The following is a 10,966-nucleotide window of genomic DNA, read 5'->3' as shown; positions in this document are numbered from 1 at the left end:
CACTGTGTTATGGTCATTTTATATATATTAAATTTAAATGATCCTCTTTTTTGTAAATAATAGAGTTGCTGGGTAACTTTAAAACATAGTTGCGGCTCTTGTAATGTTTCTCATCATGTAAAACGAGCAACAAAGTCAACAGACTGCTCGTTTTTTTGTATAGTTGTCCACCAGGGGGCAGCAAAATATCATTGAGACGCACTCAAGTCTAAATCCATTTTTCATCATGCAAATAATTGGAAAATCCTATTCTTTTGTTCTGATATTAGCAAGTTGGTGACGAGTTCATTTCAGCAGCTCTCCATTTTTGTTCTTTCAATTATATTTATACAAGAAAAGGTTATGTGACAGAGTTTACGATTCGTTTAAATTGTTTTATGTATACTGTAGACCGTTTTGTTTTGCTTTATGTAGGGGATAATCTTTTTAAAAACCAAAACACATTAATTCAAGGTTGGTTAATAACCTGAAGCTAAAGTCCGTCCCAGCAGACTTTGAACGAGAGATTAGGTAGCCTACATATTCAATATCCAAAATAAACTCAAGGGCACATTACTTCCTGAATATAAATGCAATTTCATCTACAATTCTTATAAATTAAAATATATCTTCAAAATAAATTGCACACTTGTGTTGGAATGAAAACGACTGCATAATACAGTCTGCGACAGATGCTGCAGGTGGATGGAGAAAGGAATGTCATTTCATGATGCCACTGCAATATGTTACGACTCACATCTACGTAACTCTCACAACCCCCTCTTTCCCCCAATCTGTTGCCCCCACCACCACCATCCTTTTTTTTTTTCTTCAGTGAAAGGATAACGCCTGTTGCTAGGCAGGCAGTGCGACAGTTGCCATGGGAACGCTTGCAGACAGAGCTGGGGGGCTGCTCGGGTGGGGATAAGGATGGGGTGCGAAAAGAAAGGAATGATGTAGAGACAGAGAGAATGTGTGTTTTGATGGGGGAGGGGCATCCATGCAGCCAATGCTTCAGCTCCTTCAGTGCTGTTTGTATCCTTCATCCTTGGAGGGGAAACAAAGAGTTGCACTTCAGGTGATCCCATTTTCCAAATTTAAATCTGCACAATTTTATGAATGTGCAGGTGGAAGCTTATTTTTGGTCAGGATCATAAATTATGACTGGTCTGCATAACAGTGTCAAGTTTACAAATCAGTGGATGGATTTTTTTTTTCCTATTGACTCCTGCTTTCTTCCAAAAAAATCTGTATGCTAATTGCTAATTTAATGGTAATATTTCAGGCTGGAATAATGGGGAGTGGTAAAATGACCTCTGTAAAATATGCGGAGTTTTAACTGACAATTTCCTGGCATTGTTTAAGAAGAAGAACCTTACAACAAATCATCCCATGCTGCTGCTGCAAAAAAAAAAAAATGGTGGCTGCTTGCAGCGTGATCAACTACAATCAAATTTTCCGCTTAAAAGTAAGTTGAACTTGCAGACAGTGGCGGAGCTACAGGGGGGGGCACAGGGGGACTGCCTCCCCCCTTGAACCCCCAGGTGCCAGACCAAATAATTAACTTGAAATCCTAGCTCCGCCAGTTCTTGCAGACTGGCAAACAAAGTGGCATGCAAACTGTCCCCTTCACATTGTCCAGTTCAAATATGGTCAGGGTTAACAAACCAGTTTGTTGTCAACTCAACACTGTGCTGACACCAAGCAGTCATGTTTGATAGCCAGTCAACTATTTCAAATGCCTCACAGTCCTCAGTTACACAAAGTTGTGATGCTGCGCCATGACAACATTAACACTTTTTGTGTGAGGGATTTCCACACTTCAAGTCTGCCAGAATGTTAAACATTCCTGCTCGTAATCAAACTGAATCACAATACGAGCTTCAATCGCAGCCGGGTTATTCAACACTATGTGAAGCGAGATGAATATTCAGGAAAACAATTAATGTTGCTTATTATAGTTATTGCTGGCAGTTGCTATAACAAATACTATTGTGGCTTGATGTGCACGTGAGTTGAGGGATATTGGTATACATTACCTCCACTGACCCCATCCTTAGGTCCCTAACTTCCTATCACGCAGTCTGGATTGACAGTTTTTGAAGGCCCCGCCCCTTACATCATTTAGCCCCTCCCCTTCAATCTCTTCTGCAACGGGATTCGAAGGCATGCAGAGATGGGAGGGTGCAGAACTGGGAGAGAAACAAAAAACGTGACTAGGCACCCAAAGCGTCGTGTTATGCAACATCTGACCTACTAACATACATAATAGACATTGAGAGAAGGGGAAATAGAGAGAGGGAGGAATTGGAGCAAACATGACATGAGCAAGGCACTAAAAACAAGATCCACTGTGCTCGCGCTCCTCCTATATACCTGCACTGAACGGAGAGCTGGACTTTTGCAAATTGGCGGATGGCGTGTGTTCAGGAGTATACGACAGCACGCACCACACGGAATTCCATAATATAAACAACTGGGTGAGTGTGCAATCATTTCTCCATCTCAAAAATGCAATGATTAATAACCACACAGTCCTCATTCCGACTGAATTATTTTCTTAATCTTAAATGTGCGTCTGTGTGTGAGAGGAAAGTCCTATAGATGAAGGTTACGCCTTTTGGGGGGGTGTATGTTATTCTACAGTAATTAATCATTTGGATCCGGCATAATTTTTTATTCCGTCTCTACACGTGTATCCATAAGTGTGCAGGTACTGTGCATATAAACAAAGATAAACAATAATAATAATTCTTATTTTCATACGATTACTACTATATATTATACATGTATGTTATATAATTCCTTAATGTAGATATATATATATTATAGAAGCTATATTTATTGCATGATGCGGTAAATAAATGAGAAGTAACCCATTTGGTCTCGTTGTGGGTTAGTAGGCTAGTCCGTGCAGACAAGCTCCGCGGACACACTTCTCCGTGTCACGTGTAGCTGCTTCTTTGTAAAGGTTAACGCGGCTGGTGCGGTCCTCCGGCTTAACCCTTAAGTCCCCGCCCAAGAAGACGCAAAACACAAACCGGGAAGCGCAAAGTCAGACACGAGCGCGCAGCGGGTGCGTCGTATTTTTTTCTTTGGATGGTGATTTTGCATCATTTCAAATGGGAGCCATATTTAATAATAGACAGAGAGAAGAATGGTGAAGTTAACCGGATTTGGTGACTACAAGGTGAGGTGCGGAACATCTGGATCCAATGTGGGTCAGACGAGGGTCAATGTAATAGGTTATCACATTGCAAGTTTATTTGTATTTATTTGTGCATTAATTGCTTATGATGGATGCATGCAGCGGATTAGGATCTAATTACAAAACGCATGAATCTTATTTGTCAGACAGTACAACAAAGAAAGCACGCGGGTTGAAATATTCCCATAACCGCTAATGATGGGAAAACAGAAATGAAAATATTTCAATAGGGCTTGTCATGAGTCAAATAGATTAAAATAGTGGGCATTGCTATTACAAAAGTTTTTTTTTCGTTTAAAAAAAATAAAATAAATTACATAGCACACATAGAAATTACATAGCACGTGTTTAGCGTTACCCCATTTGCCCTTGCAGGTTTTTAGCAATGGAATGCTAAAGTCACCTTTCAACATATAATTAGCATACATGAGAAATATAAAAATAAAATTCTCTTCATCTGGCATGTACATGTTAAAAAGCTATTTGGTGGTGTCTATAGATGTGAATTAAATACAGAGATCCATTAATATATCAATTAATAAATTAAAATACATTTTCAAAATTTGATTTATTATGCAATCGGGGTGAAACTGTATTGTGTGGTGAAGAAATTGCCAATTGGGTGGCTTACAGTGGGTCTCCATGCCAGCTATAAATGTAGGTCACACCACTCCTGTGGGAGGGGGCGGCTGTGAGGTGAGGCACAAAACCGCACAATAGAAGACTCACTGGTTATAACAGAAATGAGAATTTTATTCCACGCGAGTCCAAACTTTTAATTAAAGTGAACTATATTTGCGTTGAATCCAATGTCGTTCATTGTCCACGTTATCAAAAAAAGCCACTTCAAAAAGTGTGGCACAAGTTTATAATCTGGGTTTCCGGGCACATAGGAGATGATAAAAGATGAGTGTTGTGCTTTGTTTTGCCTTGCGGTTGTTGCTGCAAGCGCAAGCGAATTACAGCGTTTAGTAGGCCAAGGGAGCACATGTGACTGGTGGAACACATGGACTGAGTCACTGGGATTTTTTTCCCTTTTCCAGAGAGAGAGGGCTGATATGGTTGTGTGTTCTTGGAACAAGAATCTAGTTTCGTAGGACTCCACCTTGCAGATTCTTTAACCCCCGCCCCCATGTTTTTTTTTTTAAGTGGATGAAGTCTGCACTCAGATTTAGAATTCAAACAGACCCCACCCATGCCATCACACCACGTGCCATATAGCGACCCCCCCCCCCCCCCCTTTCCTCTGTAGGAGTGTTTCATCATTCTTTTGAGGCATGTGCCTTTTATTTTAAGCCCGCTCCTATTTACTGAAATGCTCCACAGTAACACGTGCAAGGGTTGGACTCAATCCACTGTTTCCAGTACCACAATTAGAGTCTTTCGATTCGGGCGCCCGGTGGTTTGCGGGCAACTTGGATTCTTTGACTGTGCTATCATTCCACAAGTGCCACAGAGACCCGGCCGGCCGGCAATGACACGTGATGTGCACCATGAATTGGAAGGAGTGATCTAGGTCACGGACGTGTATTTAGATCAGCAGATCAAGTTTGCTCGCTTATCTATTTTGAGTCATAAAAATGGCTTGTTACGCGAGCAAATTAAATTACGACATTATTCAAAGGAGTCAACAAAGTGGATAAGAGAGAGAAAAACTAATGTAGCTCATTTAAGAAAGGAAATTGGTGATGTCACCTCTTGACCTTTTGAAATGCTAACTAATCATCTACTTTTGACCTTGTCACATTAGGTCGGGGTTCTGATGTGTGATGTGATTACCCCCCCCCTTTTTTTTTTTTACACATTCCTTCCTTTGATGCAACATTGTTGAAGTCAGCCCATATGGAGCAACCATCTGATCCTTTGTTACAACTCTCCCGCTTTGATTCGTTTCTTTGTCTGCGCTCCATTTCTCCACTCACATGCTGAAATTCTCCAAATTCTCTTTGTCACTATCTTTCTTCCCATATCCGGCTGCAGTTCTGGTGACCTAGATTCTGTACAGTGGAGGCAAATGGACTTTCTGGGTCAGTGGGACAGGCTGTGTCCATTCCCATTCGGTCTCACTGCTGCCACATGTTTAAGGCTCACGAGGACAACCTCAAACTATTAGGCCACACAACTGATAAGAAAGAAAAAAAAAAAATCAGTCCTTGCCAAAAAAAAAGTCATGGGGGCAATTTGAAACCTAAAAAAGCAGATGTGGATTAATTAACACTCACTAGCCAATAAAATACATCAGCTGTTGCATTTATTGTAAAATTTCCCCAATTTAAATCAATTTATGTAAACAAAAAGTGCAATTCATGGCCATTATTGAAAGTTTGGTTCCATGTTTTACCATCATCAAAACGCAGACCACCCTCATTCTTTCTTAGCAGCGACCCTTGACCTATATTTATCAATAACTCACATCCCAGCTCACCCCCCCCCCAACACAAAGACTTCTACTTCCAAATCTCATGCCCCCCGGTCTTGGGCTCATTTTCCTTGACCTGAACTGGCTGCTTGCTTTTGTCTGCCTTATCTGCTCTCCCTGCATCATTGATTTGGCATTGAGTTGTTTTGGTGAAGAATGCCGTCACATTCCTCTGAGGCTGAATGTACGGGGGGGTTGGAGTGGGGGTGCTATATTCAGGAGGGATTCTCACTGGGAAAGGCAATGAGCCTGTTCCTGCGGAACCCAGAAAGACTCCTATTGATTTGTGCTGTTGACCTACTTATTCCTTAATGTCAGCTTTCAACCTTTTCCTCCGGTTCCCTTGGTGCATATCACAAAAGCTCACATGGGTATCAAGATAAAACACTGACCACATTACATCACAGAGGTCAACATGCCAGGTGAAGGGTCATACGGTTGCAGACAGAGCAGATCAATAGAGTACAAAGGCCAGACAGTGTGGTCAAAGGACTTTGCATGGGTTGCTATGGGACACGGCCAAAAGAGCCTCTATGCAAACCGGGAAAAAAAATGCGAGGATGGATTTAACATGATATTCTGATGAGTTGAGCAACATAATCATATCTATTTTCTCTGTTTTTATCATTGCAGTTTCTAATCTTGGCATCGAGGACAGACAAAACAGACGAGATCGAGATTCCCCAAGAGACTGATGCACTGAGGTAGATTGAATATTGTACATGCAGACCTGACATTTTCCAGAGTTTGACATTATGATATCAAAACATCTGCCACTTGTGACTGAACAACATGTTTTCTTCAATTCCAGATTCAGTGTCTCAATCACGAGTTGGAAAGACCTGTATCAGCACCCAAAGCTACAGTTGGATAAATGAGGGTGTCTAATTCTGAGCTCTTCTTGGCTAATTTGGACACTTGAGTTCCCTCCTGTCAGAACTGAACTTCCAATAAATAGACTGATTGAGATCTTCAAGGTGTGACGTCACCGTTATCTCTGACCTGTTCAGTCTCCAGTTGAAACTGGCTACTACCAGACAAGAATGGAAAATCTTACTTCAGTCCTCAAAAACTCAGGAAGTAACATAAACCACCTTGAGACCTTCACCGGTTACGAAGAGTCTATGCAAGGCACGTCGCCTCGCATGGGCCGCATCATCAAACCCAAACCCAATATGACCTGCAGGCGGAAACGCGAGTTCATTTCAGATGAGAAGAAAGATGCTTCCTATTGGGAGAAACGACGCAAGAACAACGAGGCGGCCAAACGTTCCCGTGAGAAACGACGCCTCAACGATATGGTTTTGGAGAACCGTGTCATCGCACTGAACGATGAAAACGTGAGGCTCAAGACGGAGCTGCTCCAGTTGAAGCTACGCTTTGGCCTTATAAGCACCGCCTCGTACATTGAGAAGAGTCAACAGATTGAGGGAAGCAACAGCGCGGGGAACGGCGGTTCCTCTTCTTCATCATCTTCTCAGTACTACTCCAGCGGTTATTCCAGTAGCTCTCAGGTGATGATGAACTCGGACTCCTCGGAAACTGAGCAGTCCGGGCGCAGCGAGGGCCACAGGCAGATGGTGAAATACTCGCCACGTGGTTCCCTGTCTGACATGTCTGACGCCTCGTCCAGAGACAGCCCAGACCCAATTCCCTTTGAGATCAAGCAAGAAGGTGACAGGCTGGAGATGGATATTACCAATGGCACTACCACCCAGATCATGTTTAACATCCATCGAGGTCTGGCCTCCGTACCTACTCATCACCAGCTCCAACAGCATTCTCAAGAGATGGAGGCCGCTTATCATAGCCAGCAGCAGCAGCATCTTCACCACCAACAACCCCATCAGGAGCCTGTTCCCACTGTCAATAAGCAGCTTGGCTCTCAACCACCCGCCGCCCAGAGGAGCGTCATTCTCTTCTGTCCTGTCGACAGCTTGACACGGCCTCAAGATCTCGATGCGCAGAAGCAAGGTAAAGGTCAGGCATGTGCCGGCCGAGCTCCCCAGTCGTTCGTGGAGAACTCCGCAGAACCTCTGGCTGAGGTGATGAAACAACTTGAGAGGAAAACATTAGACTCGCCTTTTTTTGAGCTCCCGGCCGGCCATACTGAAGAAGGACAGAGACAAGTGTACAAAACTTGCCAGTCTCCCCAGCAGGAGCCTCGTTTGTCCAAAGAGTTTACCCACAAACAGATGGAGGAAGTCAGTCAATCCCATCTGTATCACCACCAGGCTCCTCCTTCATACCAAGACGAGGAACCACCCGTTCTTAGCTTTGAGGGCGAGCTCCCGAATGATACTTATTACCGAAGCCAATCGAGTAAAGACACGTCATCCAGCGATAGCGATCCAAGGAGCTCTGACAAAGAGGCCTCCACCGACGACGATGAGTCTCCTTCCCCGTCCTGCTCGGACAACTATCACAACCAACTTCTCAACAGCATCCACGAGCCTGCCTCCCCGCAAGCCCAGAGCTGCTCTCAGGCCCAAAGTCGGGATCCGCAAGGCGAGGTGAAGACCACGGCGTTACCCCACAAACTCAGGCTTAAGCATCGGGCCATCGGCACCGGGAGCAACGGCGAGTCCCCGACGACACCCCCCTCTGCTACATCACCCTTCCCTCAGCATCCATATTTGTCCTTATCACCGCAACAGAACATTCAGAGAGAGAACCCAATGGAGGCTTCAGACGGGGAAGGCGCGAGGAAACATAACGGGAAATAGAAGTTAGCAGATTTCAACGTTGGTGGCATTCTCCAGTGACGTGTATAGTAAAGACAATTTGGCCACCATCCCGCCATAATGCCTTGGATCACCCGAGTACATGAAGCTGGCCTATTTTACACCCCCAAAAACCTCAAAGTCACCCAAAAAGGCTGGACTTTGTGACTTGTGTATCATACTTGTAGATATTGTACAGTTTTGTCATTTCTTACATTCTCTCCATACCAACAGAAGCACTTTTTTTTAATGAAATGAGAGGAGGAATGGAACTACGTGCTTTTTTTCTTCGCTGCCAATTCATTTCACACCATAAAACAAAAACTCATTTGGATCCGAAAAAGAATGTCAACAATCCTGAGTTTGATCAAATTTGCCGTATATCTGACTGCAAACAAGTTGTTGTATGCCTTAATTCAAACATACTCTTGGGATGTTCCCTAAGACCAAAGAAGCTCTAACGCCATCCAAACTTACAAAATTCAAGTTCCATACCTCTTCCCAGACCCTACCTCGTTGCTCCATATTCCCCTCCTTAGTCCACAAAAAAAAAAAATCTGCATCACCTTTATTTTTGAAGCACTTGTTTTGTATATGACTGTGATATATGAATATATGTATCTATTCTAAATCTATATTTTACAATAAATTGAATACAAATGCAGCACAAACGGATTTCCAAACGACCATCCTTTAAGGAATCGGAATGAAATTAACTGTACACTTGCCGCTCAAATCAAAATGCCTCTCTCTTGATTGTTAAGCTTTAGCATGAATCATATTTGAATGATCTGTTTACACAGAAATGGCTGTCCACTTTGGAGAGCCAGCAGCACTGAATGGAGAACATTTTGTTTTTCCTCATTCAAATGTTTGGATTTCATTACCAGCCTTTGAAATATGTGGTGGATGTCACCAGCTGCAGGCTATAAGCCCTTACTTAGTTTTATTTGAGCTTTATCAACCATATCTGTTGTCACCATTCACTGGCCCAATGTATTTATTTCCCTCTTCTCCGCTTGCCCAACACTGTATAAAAAGCCCACATGAACATAGACAAGATCCATTGCAGTCTGGAGTTTGAACTGCCATGTAGGCATTTGGGTTCATTTCCAATTGTTGACATGATGAACACAAATTTGGTCTAATCAAAATGCCATGTAGGAAATTTGCATGACCTTTATGCCTCCAATGTCCAGTTCTCAATGTAGCGCTATTTGCTAAGTATGTAAGTAGCCTGCACTGGATAAACAGAAGTATATGAACCATGTTTGGCTTTTTGACACTTGTGTATAAATGTAAAGTTCCCCACTACCCTTGAACAACACTGTAATGTTTATTTCATTGGTTTTGTATCTTTTTTTTTTTTTTCCCGTCAAGGTGTTGTTCAGTTCCCCATACTGTTGTTTTTTTTTTCATATTGACTGTGATGTATTTGACTCATAATCCCTCATACCCGCCCATCCTCTTTTCCAAGTGTGTATTAACCAGTAACGTTTGTGGTTTTGCTGATGGTTTGATGAAAAAGACTAGTAGACAAAAGGAAGAGATAACGTGAGATGGGTGTCAGTTGATCTGGCTGGTCATTATTACCATTGCTTCCTTTTGAAATGTATGGAACAACACACTAATGAAGATGGGAGCATTTCAAGATTGAAAAAGAAATAAAAAGAATGTTGAACCAATCAAATGGCTTCATGTCATTTTTGTTTTGATATTTATATTTTTTATGTATTTTTTAATATTGCATTATTTTACAATATTATATATAATTTTATATATATTTTATATAATTCAATTATATAATATATTAATATAATAATTTTAATATAATTTCATAAAAAAAACAGTGGCAACACTTTTCAGGCCCAGCCCACAAAAAAAAAAAAAAGACCCTAGATATGAATTGAGCAACATTTTGAATCTATTTAAAGATCTTTGGTGACATGATCTAGAAACCTTAACCTCCATTTAGGTAACACCCTTCCTCACATGACACATGGCAAGCTCCCTAAAGCGCGACTAAAATAATCATAAATCCACTGCTTTGCCTAATGATGACTTTTGTCTGAACACCTTGGACAGGTCTTCCCCCTGAAAACATATTTTAAGCAGCCATAATATAAAGTAGAGCAAGTTACAAGCAAAACATCCTCCAAGTGAAGAGGGTGAGTCATAACTGTGGGATGTGGACAAAGCCCGGCAGCGCCAGAGGAGTGGCCAACATCTAGGCCAACTGTCTATGTTAACACTGCACTTTTACAATATTCATATTCAAGACTTTTTCTTACGCCATGAATCTATCAATAGTTTCCTTCAAACGTTCTCACAAAACAAGGTCACGATAATAGCAACGGTAAGGGCAAAGGGAGGGGCGGCTGACGGAGGGGGAGCAGGATACAGAAAGGGGAGGGAAGTGACCACTACCTCCATTTAAGCCTGCAAACAAAGCACCTCTTTGAGGCTGACGCATCAGTGCCCTAATGCTTTTAGTCGCATTCAACCTATCGCATGCACGCACATACACACAGCTACTATATACACGTAAAAATATCGCATTGACATTTTCGGCAGAATTCCGCTGCATCCTCTGCTTTCCTGACTACACTTGAACTGCACAGGAGTTTGCAGAAACAG

At 42.3% G+C, this 10,966-nt stretch overlaps 1 protein-coding gene across 4 annotated transcripts; it reads left to right on the top strand.

Annotated features, from left to right (window-relative positions):
• The first annotated feature begins 2,158 nt into the window (after window positions 1–2,158).
• On the top strand, window positions 2,159–10,014 carry LOC119125726. 4 transcript variants are annotated; one of them, XM_037256524.1, is made up of 3 exons: window positions 2,159–2,457; window positions 6,237–6,284; window positions 6,571–10,014. In XM_037256524.1, exon 3 carries the CDS (start codon window positions 6,650–6,652, stop codon window positions 8,330–8,332), a length of 1,683 nt encoding a protein of 560 aa, XP_037112419.1. In that variant the 5' UTR covers window positions 2,159–2,457; window positions 6,237–6,284; window positions 6,571–6,649; the 3' UTR covers window positions 8,333–10,014. The 4 variants fall into 4 exon arrangements, with proteins under 4 accessions (XP_037112419.1, XP_037112417.1, XP_037112415.1 ...); XM_037256522.1 differs by having other exon boundaries at window positions 2,159–2,459; window positions 6,240–6,284; XM_037256520.1 differs by having other exon boundaries at window positions 2,159–2,459; window positions 6,240–6,310; window positions 6,418–10,014.
• Window positions 10,015–10,966: the final 952 nt, after the last annotated feature.

The sequence above is a fragment of the Syngnathus acus genome, chromosome 8 (genome assembly GCF_901709675.1).
Source record: "Syngnathus acus chromosome 8, fSynAcu1.2, whole genome shotgun sequence".
Classification (NCBI taxonomy): Eukaryota; Metazoa; Chordata; class Actinopteri; order Syngnathiformes; family Syngnathidae; genus Syngnathus; species Syngnathus acus.
Note: the sequence above shows the minus strand (reverse complement) of the source record. Positions and strands in the feature narration are given on the sequence as shown.

Bases quoted from the DNA above. Each gene is read 5' to 3' on its own strand.
- LOC119125726 (XM_037256524.1), top strand. From the start codon at position 6,650: ATGGAAAATCTTACTTCAGTCCTCAAAAACTCAGGAAGTAACATAAAC.